The sequence below is a fragment of the Sturnus vulgaris genome, chromosome 3 (assembly GCF_052056855.1).
Source record: "Sturnus vulgaris isolate bStuVul1 chromosome 3, bStuVul1.hap1, whole genome shotgun sequence".
In the NCBI taxonomy this organism is placed as follows: domain Eukaryota; kingdom Metazoa; phylum Chordata; class Aves; order Passeriformes; family Sturnidae; genus Sturnus; species Sturnus vulgaris.
In genome coordinates this window covers 43,971,889-43,993,488 of record NC_142245.1, presented here as the reverse complement: position 1 = coordinate 43,993,488, position 21,600 = coordinate 43,971,889, and the positions used below count along the sequence as shown (strand labels likewise).

Below are 21,600 nucleotides of genomic sequence, written 5' to 3'. Positions count from 1 at the left end.
CAACCACAACCAGTTATAGGCACAATAACTGTGGTGAAAGTAATTTGAGGAAGTGCATGATGTGCAGATCCAGTTTGACATAATACATCTTTTTTTACATAAGCCAAAAGTTTCTAACAGATGTAATCAACAGAAATCATAAATCAAGTGAATTAAACATTTGGCTTTGGGGTTTTTTTTCACCTTTGTATTTAAGATAGACACTGGTAAGGCCAATGCTGGCTAGTTATTGTTTATTACTCAGAAAGAATGGTTTTATTAACATACAGGCCTGAGGTGTCAGCATATATTTTCTAGCCTAGTGCAGTCTTTATTATCTCTGAATTTTACTATTTGTTCTAATTTATTCTTCAAGGCAAAATTTCTAAAACACCAAATCCTATTCATCTCTCACATTATCCTGTCTTTGCTTTAACATTCTTCCAACCTCCACCTTCCTCTTCACTACTAAACTAATAGCTTTTATGGAAACATTTACAGCTTCAATGTACTTTATTGGTAGGTGCATGTAAACTTATCAGGAGTGACTGGAAGCAAAGGAATGTGGTATTAACACAATGATACATTTATCAAATATAAACTCCATAAAACAAAGTCACCTTGCAAAATACACAGAATAAAAAACCAAGACTACTTTACCCTTTAACCTAAAGTTTATACAGTGCAAGAGGTCTAAATCTCCTTGTTCTCGCACATACCATGGATATAATATGACATATTTTTAATAATCTAGTAAAATCTGTTTACTTCAGTATCTTTGGGGATTGTTTTGGTTAAAACATTCAGTTTGTTTTTTGGGTTTGGTGGGGGGTTTTATGATTTGTTGGGTTTGTTTTCTGGGAGTGGGGACGGGGAGGTTGAGCAAAAATAACCAACATCTATCAGGGATTTGTTGATGTTAGACCAAATTTCTTTAAAGCCCAACCTGAGCCTCAGAATGTACCATTTTGGGGGACAGCTTTCAGAGACAAAGCTCACATCTGTGACATTCTGGGGTCCGTGCAGCTCATATGAAGGCTCTTCAGCTCTCCATAGCATTTTGGAGAGCAGATGCCCCAGAGAAACGTTCACATGTGACATTTTTAAGCCTCAATATCCTTTGTGCACCAGGGCAGTGCTAGCTTTGGGGACCTGTTTATACAACCTCCAATTACTGTTAATAATATGTACTCATTAAAGGGTTGGTTTTTGTAAACGGTGTCAAGTTTCTTTGTCTGTATGTACCCACAACAAGAATAATAATCAGCAGATTCTCTGAGGGGTTTTTGGTGCTGGCTCAGCACATGTTGTTCCACGAATTAGAGATGGAAACTTCAAACAAAGCTGACCTCTGACCCGCTAAGGACTTCGCAAGGAGGTGGCTGGGACAGGCAGAGGCAGTTTTTCCTACAGCTTGGGAGATGAAGGAGAAGTGGAAAGGATGGGAAGCTGTGAGTAACAAGATTAAAAAAAAAAAAAAAAAAAAAACAAAGCCAGAAATAATAGAAGAGGAAATAAAAGGAATATTTTTAAGGACTGAAAGAAAGGAGAAAGTGGAGGATACACAGGAAGTATCATTTAGGAATGGCATAGATGGAAAGGCTGTTGTGGTGGGAGCTGTAGTGCCCTTTGCTGCCAGACTAACTAGGATTGGCAGGGGACTTGAGATATCCAGTAAAGAATAATACAAGCCAGGCACTGTTGGCACCGAGACCCCGGAGATTTGCAGACTTAAAGTTGCAAACTTTGCAACTTTATTTGTTGTTATCAGTAGCTATAGCTGCACAGTTACGATTAAGCAATTGCACTACGAACATTGTATGCTCGGCTAATCTTTTATTATAAGGAAAAGGGAAGACTATCCCAGGATAGACGACAGCCGCCAGGAGTGAAGTCAGGAGGACTGAGCAGCAGCTGGGGAAAGGTAATTCGGGCAGTGGGAGATCCCGACCACCGACTCATCGAGCACCTACTCACAACGGACCCCAGACTGGGAAGGAAAGCAGAACTGCGCCTGCAGAATAATTACCATGAGAAAGGAGAGGAATGACGAGCAAACAGGGGTTTGAGCACTAATTAAAAGAAAAGTAGTTTGTAACCAAGGGATGCTGCCACCTTTGTTTGTTAAAATGTAAAAAAGGCGTAGCGTTTTGGTGTCCGAGGAGCCAGCCTTTGGCGGGCCACCGCCCAGCTCACTACTTGGCGCGACATGGAGTAAAACGATGGGAGCTGCGGGAATAGCGCCCCGGTGCATGAATTGGCACCGCTCTCGGGATAAGGAGCCCGCATTCGGGCAACCTCGGGCAACCTCGGGCACCCACCGGCACCACCGTAGGCGCTGGGAGCGCAGTCCAGCCGCTGCCTTCCCAGGGGCGGGAGCGGGGCGGGAGCAGCCCCGGCACGTGCGCCTTGTTTGGAGGGCGGGGCCTCCGGGGGGCGGGGCCGCAGCCGCGAGCAGCCGCGCCTGCGCGGGGAGGTGCCTGCGCGCGGGGTCCTGGCGCGCCTGCGCGGCGGCGCGGGGCGGGGCGGGGCTGGGCTGAACCGAACCGGGCCCGGGCGGCGGGGCCTGTTCGGTTCCCTCCGCCGTCAGCGGGCGGGACGGGCGGCGAGCAGCGGCGGCGGGGGTCACCCCTCCCGGGATGTCGCAGAGTGCCATGTCCGAGACCTACGGTAAGATCCGGGGGCGGGGTGAGGGGATCCCACTCTCCCACCTCCCCGCCGAGGGAGCGGGCCCGGGGCCGGGCAGTGCCCCCCGAAGAGCGGGGAAGGAGCGGGTCTGACGTGAGGGTTCCCCGGGCTCGGGCGGGTCCCTCTGCCGCCGCTGCCCTGAGCTGCCAGCGCCTGCCCCGCCCTTGGCTGCCCGGCCCGCCCGGCGGGAGCGCTCCGAGTTATCCTTCAGGGTGAACAGGGACCGGCTTGGACGCTGCTTGCTGTGGTCCGGGGAGTCCAGAAGGAAACTTGCAGTGCATGTCCGCTGGGAGAAGCTGCCCGTTCCTTTACTTGGAAATGGTGGGTGCTTCTGCGGGTCGAGTTAAGGTTTCGGTCCTGTTGTCTTAGACGTGCAGGCGTGAAAAAGAGTTGACTGTGAGAGTGCGTTGGGGGGAAAAAGGTCGGTGAGTATGTTCGTATGTCCCTGTGTTGGCTCGGGTGTCTGACTGCTAATGGTAGGAAAACATCCGATGGAGTAAGTCGGAGTGCAGGCACTGACAGGGTGTGTCCGTGCGCCGCTGGGAAGCATCAAAGAGACGTGAGGAGTCAAAGAGGCAAGCAGAGCTGGTACTGCTGGATAGGTGGAGATGAGAAGCAACTGAATAGTACTAATTTCTTTTCTTTATCGTTTTACTTGGAATTCTGCTTTGAATAGATTTCTTTTCTACCTTTTTCATACCATACTGTTCTGAAATATTTTCCAATATACAGATGCTGTTGTACATATAAACGTATTCTAAAGCCATGTAATAGGTTCATATTCATAGTTCGCGAGAGCAGGATCAGAATTGAATACGGAATAACTGAATAATTAAAGCAAAATTGGACCAAACAACTCTGGAAACTGTTCTGGAGGCTGGGATGCCATCAGGAGTAGGCCAAGTGATCTGATTGTTTCCACTGTGTGAGTCCTCTTATTTTCTGTGATCATCAGTGCTTGATGTTCTGTCCTACTGGTCCCTGCTTCAGTGTACAGCAAATGCACGGAACTACAGGGCAAAACGAGGCAAGAGTGTGGGGCAGCCTTTGAAGTGTCGACATTAGGAGACTCAGACCCTGCTTCTTTTGTCGATCTGTTCTAGAAACACGTAAAACTTGCATGTAGAAACCAGAGAGGTGTGCTTTGTCCATCTATATTTGAGTTTAATCAAATTCTTCATGCTCTGTACTCCTGTGATCTAGAACTGGGATCACTTTGGCTATGCTTATGGTGGTCTCTGAGCAAAAGAGTTGGTAGAAAACCAGAGATGACAGCATTTCAGTGGTGCTCTTCCTTTGATGCTGTAATACTAGGGAAGGCAAATAGATGATTGGTATCTTAAGCCAAGACATTTAAACATTTTTTACGTTGTTCCAGTGATGCAGAATAGGGACAGTAAGCCCACTGGAGTTGTTAATACTTTCTGATTATTTTGGTATCCTAAAAAAATAGCCCTTGAAATGGAAGGGCGTTGTAGCTGTAGGTTGTTCCTGTTATTTGTTTCATTCTTGTTTGATATGTTAGCTTTTGGAGTTTCTGTGTTTGTCCTATGCGCACGCACCGGCTACAAAATCAGAGCTAGAATGCTTCATTGTCAAGTTCTAGAGAATACAGAAGAATAAAAGCTAAGTTATAGCATAAAATTTAACTAATGGCTCTACAATCTCTACATAACAGTAGTCAGTAACTAATTTTGCAGTGTCCTGTCCACGTATGTAACAGCCCCATTGACAGATCAAAGTTAACAGTACCATGTAATTAAATTATGGATCTTCTATGCTTGATGAACTCTCTGGGTTTAATGTGCTCACTGTCCTAACAAAGAGTGGTGTGTTGCTGACCAGCTGTTACAATGACCATGGAGGATGGGAGAAGGATTAGTTGAGTTTCCCCCTGGTGACTGAGACTAGGGGGTCACTGTATCCCCCTCCTGGGATCCCTATGGCTTATAAATGCTTAGTCATTAATTATATTTTTCTTGTCACCTGAATTATGACCCATTCCAGTTATGTAACCTCAAGTTTTTTATCCCATACAGATAGGCTCAGGTGGTTGGGTTGGTGTTTTTCTTCCCAATGTCATTTTCCTGTCTGATTTTTATATGACTTTAATTTTGCTGTGAGGTGTCAACTTCTCTTTCTGTTGAAAGGGGGGTTATTTTTTTCAATATTTTTCTCAATCCATAGGGAATAAAGAGCCTTTCCTCTGGCCACCACTGTTCATTTCATGCCTCTTGGGTTTTTTCCTCCCTTAGTTTCTCCCTCCATGTCAAATTCTGTGTTCTTTGCAGGCTTTCTGTTCACTCACTTTCCACAACTCCTTCTGTCCGTTATTGAGATTCTTTTTTCTTCCCTCTTTTCAAACAAAGTTCTTCAATTTCTCAGTCTTGACACTAGATTTTGCTTGCAATTCATATTTTCACTCCTGCAGATCTATTACATCAGCTGTGTATCTTCTGTTCTTAGCTTTCTTATCTGTTCAATTATTTATGTATTCAATTCAATATCTATTCAATTCTTATGTGTTTTCAATTTATTTCCTGTAGAAAGTGCCAAAACCAAACAAAACACAAGTACTAGATAACACCATGAATTTTGAGACTAGGTTTAGAAAGGACATTTTCCTGCTGCTTTTGGGAGAAAAGGGTCATTCTTTTAGAAGTTTGACATTTAACTTTGGAAACAGATCTCTTATTCATAGGAAAACTCTTTTAACTCAAGTTTTCTGAGATGTAATGGCCTTTCTATAGATAATTGCCATATGACAACACATGCATGTTTTAGTTTGCTTCCCAGTGCAAAAATACTTTTCTTTTTTTTTTGGTGGTACATACAGCCTGACAGAAAGTCACTTATCCTTAATAAATCAATGCAAAACAACCTTTGGAATTCAAATGTTAAGAAGATGGGAGTTATACAAGCATTTAATAAATGCAATGTGTAAGATTCAAGTCAAATCTCTTCACTCCTTAGTTTTTTCCACCAGCATCTACAAATCCCAATCTGGTCACGTAAATTTACCAATCTCTGTCATTGGATAGTCTTTCCATCCATTTGAAAATGGATTCTTTTTGGTCTGGACGATTTGATTCATCCTTTTCTCGCCATCCCATCCCCTGCCATTTATCTGATGGTATTTGCATTTATCACCCTGCTCTTTAGTTTGTTTCAAATCTGATTTTATTTCTTAGAGAGCATAGCTCTTTTGCTTGTAAGGAAGCAGAATTTCCCTCTTAGGAGCATTCTTTCTGCAGATTGGAATAGAGCCAGGTTGATCTGTTCTACCTGTTTATCTTGTTAACTTTCTGCTAGAGAAAGGAGTAAGCAGTGGGAACAGCTCCTCCTCTCATTTAGAGGCAGGATGTGCCAGTAGGAATTCTTCAGAGCACTCTTTCCTCCTGCCTTATACCATGAATGAGAGAATTTCCAAAGGGTCAGGATTATTGAATATAAATTCTGCTCTATAGCAAGGAGTTGAGAGGATTTCATACTGAGATTGGGGATATAATTTGGTCTCTCCCCTACCCTACTGTATTAGCAGTGTAAAGGAAACAATGTAGTTCTCATTGCATTTTAAAGACTAAGCTACAGCATCTCAGAAGCTGCTTGACTATTTCTTCGCCTAGAGCAGACTTCAGTGAAAGGAGGAGGTTGGATGTCTGGGGGTGGTTGCCACATCAACCATCTGTTTTTGCTGGTGCTTGAGTCAAAGCCCACAATTGTCTCTCTTCTTTCCCCTCAGCTCACACTGCACCACCACCCCCAAAAGAAAAAAACAAACACAAAAGACATGATTAATTTATGTAGTTTAGCAGCTTGTGCTGCTGGTTATCTTTAGGGTGAAGCCACAATTTTATTCATTTTTCCCTGTGCTAGAAAATAAGTTTTATTTTCCTGTATCCCCTACTCAGTTTGGGATCAGGTGATGCATGCAGCTCTCAGAGGGGAGTAAGCTGATTCTTTATGTCTTATTTCGTTAAACAGCCATGCTATGCTGCATTTCATCTCATTATTTCAGTAGTGCATATTTTGTAACCTTTTTTCCCTTTAGCAAAGAGTTCAGTTTTGATCCTAAATCCCTTCTTATAAAGATTATAAAGACGATCTTATATAAAGGCAAAGTGCTTTAACTTTTCTAGACCTTTTCAGTAGCCAGCATGACAGCAAGCATTTTTAACATCTGAATGATGTTGCTTTTCAACTTTTCTATGAAGGAGGAACAACAGAATTCAAAAGAAGAGTTTCTCTAGGGTGACAGCATTGGCAGCTGACTGGAATGCTGGAGCTGTGAACTTCTTTGTCAATTGGAGAAAAAAAAAAAAGCTATGAAATGAAGTGAACTAACTCTTCTGGGAAGAAGACACCAAAAAGAAAAACTAGAGCAATTAAGCAGTAGTGCAAACACTAGAATGTCAGTTGCATTTGCTGAAGTTGCTAAGAACGAATATATAAAGTTTGAGTCCACAGTGGTGGTCTAAAAGAAGCTATCTGCCCAATCTCATATAACTTCTTTGCTTCCAAACTGTGCTAAATTTTACATAAATCTGTACATAATCAGCTTAATCCGTTGGGATTGTTTATGGGTTTATATCTTCAAAAGCAGTTGTTGATTGCTGTAAAGTTGTTTACTGTAAAGGCACATCCATCTCAAAAGGCAGAGTCCAAGGCTATAAAGTCCATGTTAAAGCTTTCTGGCCATAAAGTCCCCATTAAAGCAGAAGCAGCTCTCTGGTACAAGAGGTAGAAGCTGCAGCCTGGTGCAGAGTCTCGGGAGGCAGATGCTCCCTGGCCTTTCTTCTGTTCTTTTCTTGTTCTTCCTCTTCTTCTTTCATGTGGTGGTAGTGATGATGATGGTGGAGGAAGAGAGGGAGCAAGCTAGCTCTCACTCCAATACACAGATTTTTATTTACAAATTACCCAACGAGCTAAAAACATGAACCTGAAGCATTTCTTCTAAACTTACTAGAATTCTGATTCTGTAATGCGAAAGTTTATGTGTAATTTGCACATAAAACCTATCTGTTCTATCTGAAGAATGTAAGCAAGATTCCTACTACATTTTTATTATGTCTAGAGCTATGTTTTTGAGCTCTCATTGCAGCTTGTTTTCGAAACTTGTTTCCTACACTAGATTCTAAGACTTTTGCTCTTTAAGGCACTTAAAATGTATTTTTACTTACTTAAAACTAAGATTTATACGGCTACTTCATATCTATGCAACTTAATAATATTTCTACTTACTTAAATGTAAAGGTAACAACTCTATTTCATGTCTATGTGGCTTAATATATTTTAATTTCTCCAAAAGCTTTAATTCAAACCCTGCATTTTGATCTCTCTCTGAGGAACTCAGAGAGGCCTCTGTTTTCACACTCCAACATGAAAACATTTCATGTCCTAAATCACGTGCTAAAATAAGTAATAAAAATGTAGTTGATGTGGTACCAGTTGTTATACAGAATGACATTTTAAGAAAGAAGTTGCAGAAGAACAAGATGAAAAATGTTCTCCCTGTTCTTACCTGGTATTACCCTATTTGTTAATATGATAGGCTGTGAACTTAAAAGTTTGTTATATCTTGGTTTTTTTAACATTTGGTATTGGCAAAGCCCTTTTCTAGTCCTTCCTTGCAGTTGATTTAATTATGCAGAGTATTCCATATTTCCTGAACCATGTTATCTAGTGCTCACGGATAAACTGATAATGTAAGTCTAAAAGCTTTTTGGTAGTTTGAATAATTTACATAAAATTGGAGTTTAAAATCATAGAAGCATGGTTATATTTGTGGGTGTAACAGTGTCTTTGAGTCTACATGTGTTTGGAAACCTTGCTGCCTCTGGTGCAAAAAGGTTTTAACTTTTTTGTTAGACTGACATTTTCACTTTATGAAGTGGACTAAAAGACATTTCTCTTACTTTCATATTGTGGAAAAAGTGAATTGTAACTAGTTTCAGGTTTCATCTTAAAAAGCCCATTTGCTGCTTTGTCAGATGAAAATTTATTTTTTGTCTTCTAAGTAAGCAGGCATTGAACTGGCATCTGAGTGATTTATTTGTAGGAGAGATTCCCTTTTGTCTAGCACAATAGAATCTCGATAGGAATTAGGAGTCTATTATGAAGTCTGCTAGAATATATTATCAATTTAAAGACATGAATATAAAATCACCAAATAGTACTGTTGCTTTCAGAGCAGAATATAAAGCACCTCAAGTTAAAACACCTCAGGGGAAAATACTGTGCTGTTCTGGTGCTCTTCCAGATCAATCTCTGGCAGTGACTTGGTTGTCCCAAGGCCTGACTGGCCAGCAGCCTGTCTGTGCAGAAGGGAGCAGTGTGTTAAATTCGCTGCTCAGTGGGTTTGTGGGTTGCACAGACATGCCTGCATGAGCCACATTTGACAACCAGTGCTTGCAGTTACAGTGCAAATTAGTGGGGGAATAGAGTTTTGGTTTTAGTCTTTCCCTGGTTTAGGTTTGTAGTTGTACTACTGTCAATAACAAGAGTCTTCTGTGGGGAAAAAAAGGGAGGTAAACTTGAATTTTATAATTGTTTTTAAGGAGAAAATCTGACAAACAGCATTCACCAGATACAAAGTAGAATCAGTTTTAATTGGATTTCAGATTTATGTTTGGAAAAACGACAGAATCAGAAACAGATTATTTTAATTGTGTCTATGTGTATATCTTGCATTTTGAGGTACCCTAAAAGTGATATTATACCAGTGAGATTATACACACACAGAGAGTAGTTTAAATATACAGAATTGTGTAAAAGGCAGCTAACCAGTGATATTTGATCCATAAAAGTTGAAACTTGGCTTTCTTTGAAATGAATTTTTTCTTAACCTAACACTTTGTGCTATTTAGGATATCTACAATTTCATACTAACAGTGAAGACTTAATAGAGTGAAGGGTTCTCTGCTTCAGCATGTTTTGCAGTTGAGATGACATGAAGGGCCCTTCTTTAGAGGAGTTAACATAAAATTTTCACAACCTGAAGGAAAATCCTTTTTGTATCGAATTTTTTTTTAATCCAGAAAGCATGAGCAGTTGGATGGGGGCGTGACAAATGAGAGTATTTTGGAACAGAAAGTCTTGAGCATGTAAATGGTCATATTTGTGAGCAAGAAACAGCCATCTTCTGAGATGGGTAGACTTCAGAATCTATTCCAAGCCTGCTACAGTATTTGAAACAAGAAGGGCAAAATGTAAAAAGGCAAAAATCTTTAGTAAAAAAATCACCTCATTTTAAATATGAATAAAATCCAAAAGACAGGTGAAGAGAAAGAAGAGTAGGCATTTCCAGGACTCATAGCCCTGTCTTTTTAACGGTGGGAATCTTCTTATCATTTGCGAAACTTGCTCGTTGTTTTTGTCCTTGCTAGGGAGTGTTTATGATATACCGTAAGGAGTAACTCCTTCATGAAATGGAATGAGCACACAGACTTGTGTGCATCTGAAATTCGATTTCTGAAGCTAAGTACTTAAATGAGGTCCTGGTAGAGGATTTTATCAGTTCTTTGACTTACTTAGCATAACTTAGTTTTCTTTTTATTCTGCCATTCCCTGGGGCAATACCCACATAGCCCACTTGACAGCTTTGAACACTCCTCACAAAATTAATGTTTTTATTTTTGTTACTATTGCAAACTTAACAATTTTCCTTGCATGCTTACCAGATGTCTTCTCGGGACCTGCTCTGTTTCTTAGAGAAGTTGTGCAATAAAGAGTGAAAAATCTGCTGCTGGTAGAAAAATAAATAGGGACTCTTGCATGAGCTGTAAAGGTTGCCTTGGTGGCAGTGTATTAGGGGAAGCAGTTGTAAGCTTTCTAATCAGTTTATCATTTTTGAAAGCAGTAAAACAGGGAAGCTTTCTTTGGTCTTTAGCAAAACTGAAAGGAGATTTGTGGTGGTAGCACTAAAACATTTTATGTAACTGTTGAAACAATAGAAATGGGCCATAAACCTTGAAAATGTGTATTACCAATGAACATTCATATAAATGGCTCATAAATAGGGAACAGAAATACATGTATATTAATTTAACTTGTGGAGAAAATGTGAAACTAGGCATCCCAGAATAAAAAACTATTTATTCCCTCTAAATTTTGCAGAGAAATACTGTGGTTGTCCCAGCTGTACGAGGATTAAAAACAAAGTATGAGTATTAAACTGTTAATAGAGAAGTTGAAATTAATGTAAATTTTAAACCAACAAAAAACCAAACAAACCAAAACAACCGCCTCTGTCTGGAATTGTAGATTTTGAGAAATTGTATCATTATATATTTGTGTTGACTATAGTTAATAGCTTGCACATTCTTAAAACACATTACTGGAATACAAGCCAACCATTTACCTGTGATTTAGCCTATTTTAACTGAACTCAGATTCAGCTATTTCTGTTTTGTCTTTCTTGCCTGAATTCTTAGTTCTTGCTGTGTAACATCACTATTGCAGACACTGGATAATTCTTCAGATTTATTGCTATTTTGCTAATTTTGTCATCTATTCCCTTAAATAACACCTACATGAGAATACAATGCCTGTGAGCTTGGTCTTGTAACAAAAATGTGAGTCCATACCACAATTTAGCAATTTTCCTTTTTCTTTCAATCTTCAGATTTCCTGTTTAAGTTCTTGGTCATAGGAAATGCTGGAACTGGAAAATCCTGTTTGCTACACCAATTTATTGAAAAGAAATGTAAGTACGTGTGAAGGACAGTAAGAGTTCTCCACTGCCTTGAACGACAGGTAAAGGCTCTGCCTACATGAGTACCTGTTATTGGTATGGAAGCTCCCCTAATTCTCTTATTTGTGTAGGTGAGGATTTTAGTAAAGAAATACGTTCAGAACAGTGCTGTAAAGTCTTCTTGCTCACTGTTTGTCTTTAATCTAAAGCCTAATATGGAGCATTATTTTCTGTTACTCTCAAATAAATATAACTGAATGTTGGTGAAAATTCAGACTTACTTTATATGAGAGATATAATTTGCAACTACAAGATTCCCTAGATACACAGTAGAGACTTGAATCTTTTAGAAAAAATAATGACAGAAAAGTTGAATTGCTTGAGTAGATTTAGAAAGCTTGTAGTATCTTTCAAAATAAATAGTAACTCTGTTTTTTTTAAGTACTGTGGTCTGTGATAAATACTGATAGAGATTCAATTGTGAATGTTACTCAGAGATGAGCAGATAACATAAAAGAAAAGTTTCTGATGGATTGTACATTTGGCATTGAGATTAAACAAAAATAGTGTGCATTTAGAAACTTTTGTAAATCTAAGGTGATTATTGTCTTTCTCAGCCAAAGAGTAATTCACCTTATCTCTTGAGCAAGAGCACTAAGGAACATGGCTTGATTCTGAGTGAACTTGAAACAAGCCCTTGCTTATAGTAAGGGGAGCTGTAAATTGCTGAGGTTCTGTGATGTCAACAGCATACATAGAGCAAGTACTTTGTGCATTAAAGAAGAATTGGCTGTTGCATATTCATGGTCAAGACTGTGTGCATTCTCATTCATTTTAGTTTTAAGTGGTATCAAAATATTAGAAAATACAGTTGGAAAAAGTGTACAAAAAGTATCTTGCTACTTATGAAAGTGAACTGGAAATTATTTAAAGCAGGCCTTTCTAGTAGTAAGTTTGAATTGATTGAACTGTCAAAAATTGTAAGAGCATTCATTTCTGTGTGGTGGCAGTGGCCTTATGACCAGCACTGAATTTTATGGTTCAGGAAGTTTGTGATTTGAACAATGAGGAGTTTTGATAATACCTAATATGTTTTATATAAAAACTATTCACTCTAAATATTCTTTAAATAACTTTTGTTTTCTTTCTATTTTTGTAGTCAAAGATGACTCAAATCATACCATAGGAGTGGAATTCGGTTCAAAGATCATAAATGTTGGTGGGAAATATGTAAAATTGCAGATATGGGATACAGCAGGACAAGAGCGGTTCAGGTACGCTTTTCAGCCACTTTATTAAGTGTTATTATAATTGCTGCTGTGGGTGGTGGATATTATTTATCTCTGCTTGTAAGTAGGCAAAGCTTTTTGGTCAGTGGAATTGTTTGTCTGTAATTGTTTTTCACATTAACCTTCCAACCTGGACACAGTGACACAGATCCATCAACTTCGGTTGAGCAGCAATGCATTGCAGGATCCGAGTTTCTGCCCTTTCTTTCATTTGGTGTTTTCTGTTAAGGTATATGAGTGGAATAGGTGGCTAAAATCTTGCTCATCAGCCAAATTCATAATGGTTTTTTAACCAAGAGTATGCACTTAACTCTATGTTTAGAAGACCTTCTATTGGTTGGAATAAGTAAATGTCAGGAAGCTATAAGCTGGTCAAAATATGCATGAAAACAATTGCACAGCATAATTACATACAGTTTCATTAGAGAAGAAAAAAATCAGTCAAATTCATTGGCATAAATGTATCTCTAGGAAGACTGAGATATCTTAAGTTTCTTAGAGAAAAAGCAACCAATTTGTCAGCTTATAATAATCAGTGTACTTTTAATGCTGTATTTTAACAGTGTTCTACATCTGAGGCATAGATCAAACTCAGTAAAATTATAATGGATTCCTGGGTGCATTCACCATCAAATAGGACATCCTTTTTTTTTTATATATTTTAGCAGGGATGGAGTATGTGTCTGAGGTTTTCCTTGTTTTGGGAGAGGGGTTGGTTAACAAAGGTCAGTATGATGGTAGAAGTCTGAGTAATGGGCAGCAATCCAGGTAAATGTCTTCTATGAGACAAGTCCTTTGGATGTACTTCTGACTAAATAAAGCTGGGCTGTGATATGTAGTCTTCATTAACGAGGTCTCTTCAGTGTGTTGGCCAGATATCAGCCTCCAGTTCTGTGTCTGGTCATGTATTATGATGATTTGTATACCTTCAGCACCACGTGGGTCATAATGGACTTTGAGAATCCTTGTACAGCTATATTTAATCAAAGTGTTTCACCAAAATCCTAGTTGTAATTAGTCTGCTGCTGCACAGCTGATAACATTGTCTAAAAAACATGTTTTGTTTTAAATATGTAAGTAAGAATTCTGTTTCATAATGCAGATTGTGTTATATTAACCCAGATTTTAAGCAGTGAAGGCACCACAGAAATGTATAATTGTAATTCTATTTCAGGTCTGTAACAAGGAGTTACTACAGAGGGGCTGCAGGTGCTTTGCTGGTCTATGATATAACCAGGTAAGAAAGCCAGCAGCTCTTTTGCTCATAGACTGACAGACCCAATTAATGCATAATGATTCCTCCCCAAGTACCTCATGCTCTAATTGAGATTGGGCAGGAAGAAAAGAAAGTAAGTATAAGTACTTCTGTTTCAGTGCATACTTAAGCTTTGGAACTCGCTTACATGAGATATTGTGAATGCCACATGTGAGCAATCCTAAAGGGTTGCACAAATTTGTGGGGATTGGCCCCCTAGTTGCCGATCTAATAATGGTGGACTACGCGTAGCCACTGGCTCAGCAAGCCTTGCCACAGAAACAAGAGCAGACTTCAGCCACCCTTAAGCAAGGTGGTGCACCCTTATCTTGTGGAAACTGCTCATTAGTGTGCTGGGATAGAAGATCATCCTCTGGAGAATCTAGCTCTGCCTACACATTCTTTAACTGTAGGCCAAAATTCTGTTAATCTGTCTCTTTCAATATTTCAATATTCTAAGCAGCCAATAAAACACCTTACCATTACACATGTTCACATTTTTCCTGCCACCATTGGCTGATATTAGTCAGATGAGTTTTGGGTTGGTTAACAGTGATTTACTAGGTTGTTGCTTGTTGTTCTGTGAGTGAAGGGTTCTCTCAGCAGGCTTTGAAATCTATGTTCTGTATTTAAGGTCAGCTGGAGTCATCTGTCAGTCTTACTGCTTGAAAGCTTTCTCCCTGGCCACTGCTACAACGGCAAGTGGTGTGTGTAGGGTGACTGCCTGCAGTGTAGGTCTCACACCAGTGTGAAAGTTCAGGCATGCACATCTACACAAGCCTTGTAAATTCTTACAATCCTACTGGTAATTTAGGTATTGGTTGAATTCCAGCTGGAACAATATCTCATTCTGTTATCCTAAAATGTCATGCACAAAAGGTTGAAACTATATAAGAGCTTAAAATTTTAGCTTTTCACATTAACATGGTATTTTATAATTGTGTTTATATAGTGTGATTAATTTAATTTTGATTTTTTAAAATTCAAGCATTTAAATAATTTCATGAAGGAATTTGATACTCTTCCCAGTTCATCACTGACACACTGAGATGTGTAGGTGCCTTGCCTGATACCAGCAGTTTGTTTGCCACAAAAACAGATTTGCTGTTGGCATTTTGGTTCAGTGATCTGTTCACGAGAAATGAGTGTGTCCTAATAAAGGATTTTATTTCCTGCTCAGCCGGGAAACCTACAATGCACTTACTAATTGGTTGACGGATGCAAGAATGTTAGCAAGTCAAAATATTGTGATAATACTGTGTGGAAACAAAAAGGATCTTGATGCAGATCGTGAAGTCACTTTTTTAGAAGCATCCCGGTTTGCACAGGAAAATGGTAAGTAGTACAAAACCTTCATGTAACATTCAAAGAAGCATAATACTTCAAATCATTTACATTTTTGTGCAGTTAGGCTGTACTTTGTACCCTGTCTACAGAAGAGAGTTCTGTCAGTACTTGAAGCCCAGAGAGGTAGTGCCTGCATTGAAAATTACATGTACTACTTAAGTGTCATTACCAGTGGTTCTTCTACTCACAGCTGCTCCTTTAAGAGCACCCTCGATGTGGAGATATATTCTGTAGGAAATGTAATACAACTTCAGGTGTTGTCTTGCCTCCAAACAGCTAGGCAGGAAACGAAGGACATGAATTCCCATTTTTCAGCATCTTAAAGACTCTGTAGATAATAGACAAAGTTGTATGGGGTGTGCTGCAGTTTGAAGCAATGAGTTTTACTTATTGAAAACTGAGTCCAGTGCAGGGCATGGACCCAGACAACTATTACCTGGTCTGTAATACTCAGAATTTCCAGTCTGAGGACATGATTGTGTGTCAGCTAATGCCAGTCTTGGTCTGAGCTTCTGTGCTGCAGTCCTGCCATCAGCAAAATCTGGGTTTGGTTTTATAAATCAGTTAAAGTCTTTCTACCAACTCTAGTTATTGGCTTTTGCATATAACCTCTATTAATAGGAAGCTGTATGAAGTTTGGTTTCAAGCGCAGTTTTGCATGCACAGCCCGGGTTATCTTTGGTTTCTAGTCTTCTACGGTCCCTAAGTAAATTTTAGAGGATGTTTTTTGTGGTTTTGCCATCAAAAGTTAGTTTTTCATGCTTTTTGACTGTAAAAGTATTTTTATTGCTCCTAAATTTCATGCTTTGAATTACTATACTTGGTATTCCAGACTCATATTGATGATGTTTTTTTATATCAAATGCAGAGCTGATGTTCTTGGAGACAAGTGCTCTAACGGGGGAAAATGTTGAGGAGGCCTTTGTACAATGTGCAAGGAAAATACTCAATAAAATTGAATCAGGTAAATTAAGCTTTATATTTATAAAATTTTTTTTCTTTTACCTGAAAACTAATAAAAGTGCACATGGAAATATCACCATTCAAAGTCCTCTAATAGAATAAAAAAATAATTTCATTTTGGTAAAACAACATATTTGTTTTATAGCTCCTTCTCATATAGTTTAATAGGAATGGATGTCTAAGTGAGATCTGTATATCCAAAAAGGGTTGGAACTGTGGGTTGCTGTATCCCTACAAATACCGAGCCTGACATTGGCCAGTTTTTGTAGTCCAGAACAAAAACCTAATATCAAGTCAGTCATAACTTTAAATTCTGCTTCTCATATGTAACAGGAAATACAGTCAAGAGAGTATGAACAGTAATACTAAAAATTTCAGGGATGTTTCCTAGCAACTGTTTCTCAGAAGTGACCTTCCTGCCTCTCAGCTGAAATCATTTTTACTTTTGCAGATCTAGAAATATACCAGAAGCTTCTTAACACAAGTGGGCAGGTTTCTGCAGGAGACAGGCTCCTGTGTGTTAGATGTCATTACAGCTAATTTGCATTCCAATTTTTTCTCTTTTTCTAGCTGCTTGCTATCTTTATAGCTTTAAGTACTGGCCATATTGAAAAGTCTGTCTCGGATTCTAATTACATGTTTCCAATGCCAAACACAAATTTTTAGATGAAAATAATATGATATTTTCATAGGAAGTTTTTGATTACTGCATCAAGTCAATGCCAAACAGCAACTTTCATTTTAAACAAACAAACAAACAAAACGAACCTAAACACACCCAAAACCCAAATGAAAAAACAATGTATAGCTGGTTTCTCATGATACTGTAGTTTGATGACTGCTTTAAAGAGGCGCTGCTACCACAGAATTAAGTATTATTTTCTGTGAACTGCTCCTGACTTTTTCTGTGCCAGCACACATCCATTGAATCATGTGAAAATGGAGACTGTAAGGAGCTTAGGGAAGTCTCTCTTGGCCACACCACCATACAGCCATAAGAAAAGTTCTGAAGGCAGAGGGTATGAAGTAGGCAGAAATGGATACCAGAAGTTGGAAAGGTTGATCGTTTTCCCTGGGGGGCAGTTCTTTTTGGAATCCTTTTATCAGATTGATTCATTTTTGTTTGGCTTGGTATCTACAGTACTATTTTCTTTGCTTATGAGCCTCTGAAAGCAGGAAGTTTTTAACTGTATTTGCAAAAAACATTTTAGACCTTTCTTTTGTTCAAAGTAGTGCACATGCATTTCTTGTTTGTGGCCTAACTCTGGGGCAAATTGCTTTGTCATCATGATCAAGGGCATATGGTTAAATTAGAGGGTAAAATGATTCAGATTTGAAATTGAGAATTGAGATAATCTCTCCATAAATAGATCAGAATATAATTATGCATTTTTTTAAAATCTAATGTTTATGGTTAATTTGGAATATATTATTTGCACATGATCTATGTTCTTGTGACCTTTGTGTTTCTCATCAGGAGAACTGGATCCAGAAAGAATGGGCTCAGGTATTCAGTATGGAGATGCTGCCTTGAGACAGCTGAGGTCACCACGCAGAGCACAAGCACAAAGTGCTCAAGAATGTGGGTGTTAGAGAAACAAAACACAAGATCCCAAATACTTACTTTAGATACAGAAGGTAAGGCTACAAAAATCTTGGGGTGGTGGGCAAATTAGCATATTTCATGAATGTACTGTATTGGGTGCTTGGCTTTTTCACAGTTAGCCTGTAAAGTTACAGAGAATCGCTTGAAGTAATGCACATCTGCTGGGGAGACTAGTGCGAACTGAAGTATTTCTAAATCTTAGCTTATTCTGAGTAATGCTGTGGAAAACATTTTAAAATTCTCTATTCCTGAGATGCATTATAGGCCTAATAGCTGCCTAATGCACTGTAGAGAAAGTGAATCAGTTCTGTTGCATTGGAAACAAACATTAGTAGAAGTAAGCATTCACAAAATGTATGGTACAGTATCTTGTCCTAAGCTATTAAAAAGTCTTGTGTGAAACTGAGGGTTAAACACTGAGATTTGAAAATTAAAGATAACACTGAATTTCAAACTTCCACTGACTTTTTTGCCCCTACTTAAAAGGACTCTGAAGTGATTCTGATTCCTGTCTGCCATTACCAGAAATGTAAACAAGAGAATAGCAGTATTTGCTGCTTAAGCGGTGTTGCCATCCAAAGTAGTTCTTCTGGGGCTGTTCCAGCCTAGGAAATAGGTGTGCAGTGTTCTAAAGTTATTTTAAAGATGTTGTTCAGAGAAAATGAGGAAAGAATTTTTCCCTTTAGCAGTTGTAGGGGAAGAGAAATAAAAGTCACATAATCTCCTAGGAACAGCTCAGTGGTTAGTCTTTCTTATAAACAGTTGTCCTTAAGACACTTCTCAACAGTCACTGGATTTCACATCACTCCTTGCAGCATGCAGTGGCTTTCAGGACAGTCTTTTCTCCCTGTGCAGTTAATTATTCTTCTATAATGAATCCTTTTTTCTCTAATACAAGGACAGTGATAGCAAGTACTGCAGGCATAGTTACTGCATCACTTTTACTGTATTCATTCATCAGCTTGAGCAGTGCACACAGCAGAAGCTTCATGGAACATTAAATAAGGCAACACATAATTCTACATTCTGATATTTTTTCCTATGATCTAAGAGCTTAGCTCCAAATTAAAGCCCAGAGTTTTAATAATGAATAGGAATCCTTGAACTGCTTTCCTCCTATAAAATGCCATTCTTCAACTAATAGACTGCTAGAAAAAGGCTTTAATTTAGTTCAGCTTTGTATGACTCTACAGAAATGAATATTTATTGATCTTATTTCAAGAGCTCAGTTTTCAGATTGATCAGATATGGATAATTAATGGAGTTCTTACATATTTTACAGCTGTCCTTGCAAATGGTGTTTGAAGAAACAGAAAAGCTTGAAGGCTATGCAGTTTTTAAAAACATCTTTCCACTATCTAAAGACAGAGCTGACCACTGCTGACAGAAAGGTGTCCTGTGATAGGGAGCAGGAATATGCACAACACACAAGTCTGCAAAGTGAACTGGATAGTTTGTGGACAATATTAAGGCTCATACCTGTATGTAAATGTTTTCCATTACCTGTTTTTGTTCTTTCACCTCTAGTTTAAAGCATTGCAATGTACTGTAAATAATGTAACAGTAAATTTACAAAGCATGGTATACTTATGTATGCTATTAGAATGTTGCACTATAAGCAGTTTAATATTTTATTTTTTTATTGTATAAACGAATTTAACTGAAGTAGGCTTTGTCACGTTTGTTTGTTGCATAATAGTTTGTATTTACAACCTGAGTTATAAAACCACTGGCAACTGTCAGTGAGAGGTTGTTGGTTTATTTTTTCCTATTCAGTTGCCACATTCTAACAAACTGTTGACAGGATCAATTCTTAATGTGTGGTTATGACCCATAGTTCTGTATCCTGATATGTCAAGTTGGAAAAGGCAAGTTAAAGCACAAGAGCAGAGCAAGAATGCTACACTGAGCTATATCATCTTTCATGAAATTAGAGTTCTGTTTATTCCCTTTGTCCTGACATTTTTGGTTCAAATGGATGCTTATCTGAAAAGTATGCACTTTAGGTTATCTCTGAATTAAATGGAATTAAGCATGCTTTGTACTTGAAAAGCCTGGGTTTAGGTTTAAAAAGGCTGTTGGGTCCAAAAATTTTCATGTTATGTCACTCCTCTCTGATTGTTGTATTTAGGATTGGATTTGTTGCAGAACTGATAACAATTATTCCCAATGCTATTCTCTTCCTGGTAAGAGTGTGAAGTGTTTTTTGAAGCAGCATAACTGTATTTTCAAGAACATCAGAGAACTCCAAAGAAACTTACCTGTCTTAATCCTTGTTCAGTTCAGTTTGGCTGTCAGAACTGCAAAATGCTTACCAGATCTCTGGAGTAGGACGTTGGATGGAGCTGTCTCCTCCACCAGTCCACATAGCCAGTTATTAACTGGGACATGTTATCTGCCAGAGCTGCAGAGAGTGTTGGTTCCAAAACCGCAAACCAGTTCTGGAATGCTGGGAAAAGATGTGGTACTGGGTAGTCTGTTCCACCACACACCATTCCACAACCCAATCAGGACAAAAGCTGAGCACTGACACAGCACAAGCAGAACTAAAGGTTGCTCTCCTGGCACTGTTAGAGTGGTGGAAGAGGTGTTGGCTATTGATCAAAACCTCTTTCCCATATTACAGAAGCAGTTGGAAGGAGGAGAGGACTGTTGCTTATAAATAGAAATTTCAGGGGTTTCACAGGGATTTTCTTCTACTTCTTTCTGTCTCTTTTACATACAAGGCCTCTTTTATACTTGGTTCTTACGATCATTTTGGTCAAGTGTCTCTGGTTTAAAAAGCAGTAAGCAATTTTATTCTTTCAGTAACTGTCTTAAAGCTGTCTCCTTCCTCTCTGGAAGGAAAGAATAGTGTCATTATAATGAGTTTGGACATTTTTTTACCATTTTCTAATGTATACTCTCACTGTATACACATTAACCTGGTTAATGTGCATGTTTTGTAGTATCTCAGCCTTTTATGCTGCATATTTTGCTGACATTCTAAAAAAATTTTCTAAAATTGCAACTCCTTAGAGAAATACTGTTGGAAGCAATAGCTCTCAGCAGTGCAAACTCTTATTGTTTACTATTGCTCCTCTGAGGGTCTTTTATTTCTAAAAATAAACATCATGCCAATATCAGCCCTGGAGCAGATTTCCTTTAGCATTATAGTTGACACAGCAAATCAAACCTAGCTCACCTGAACAGTAAGTCATAAATAGGCTATGTATGTTTCTAGGGTAAAATTCTTACTTTACCAAAGCAAGAGTGGTGGGAGTTTTACATGAAATACCACCAGGTACCTATATCTGAGGTTTCATTAGATGTGGAGCTTTAGCTGTTCAGCCCATTAAGAAATTTAAATGTCTTATTAAAGCCTGTGTCTTGCCTTTTAATGAGTCTATTGGCCTACACTATTTCATTTAATGCTTGTATCTAGCACCAAATAAAGATTCTTCCTTGATTTTCTTCCAGCAAATCCTGTTTACTTGTGCAAGTTTTGTCCGTTAAGTGAAGTCGATAACATGACTATTCAGCAACTCACACAGAATTCACAGTTGCCTCATCTTATCCATTCTTTGTATTCAAATAGGTATGCAGTATGGCTCAAGAGTTCCCTTAAGACCTATAAAAAGTGAATGCCATAGAAAAACCTGATTAGACTGTGCACCTCATTTCCATTAGATTTTATGTACTGGAAGAATCAACGCTATAAAAATCTCAAGAAATACATTATAAATTCAGAGTAAAAATAGTCTCATTCCTTTACTGAAGAACCCATAGCATAGAGAACTTC

The 21,600-nt window shown here is 38.7% G+C and overlaps 1 protein-coding gene across 1 annotated transcript; it reads left to right on the top strand.

Annotated features, from left to right (window-relative positions):
* Positions 1–2,496: 2,496 nt before the first annotated feature.
* On the top strand, positions 2,497–21,282 carry RAB4A (RAB4A, member RAS oncogene family). Its single transcript, XM_014875153.2, has 8 exons — positions 2,497–2,649; positions 11,291–11,371; positions 12,519–12,633; positions 13,823–13,885; positions 15,084–15,238; positions 16,119–16,214; positions 17,691–17,851; positions 19,102–21,282. Exons 1-7 carry the CDS (start codon positions 2,619–2,621, stop codon positions 17,804–17,806), a joined length of 657 nt encoding a protein of 218 aa, XP_014730639.1. The 5' UTR covers positions 2,497–2,618; the 3' UTR covers positions 17,807–17,851; positions 19,102–21,282.
* The last annotated feature ends 318 nt before the right edge of the window (positions 21,283–21,600 follow it).

Coding starts and splice junctions, on each gene's coding strand:
- RAB4A (XM_014875153.2), top strand. CDS start 2,619: ATGTCGCAGAGTGCCATGTCCGAGACCTACG. Junction 11,372..12,518: donor CCAATTTATTGAAAAGAAAT/GTAAGTACGTGT, acceptor CTATTTTTGTAG/TCAAAGATGACTCAAATCAT. Junction 12,634..13,822: donor GCAGGACAAGAGCGGTTCAG/GTACGCTTTTCA, acceptor ATTCTATTTCAG/GTCTGTAACAAGGAGTTACT.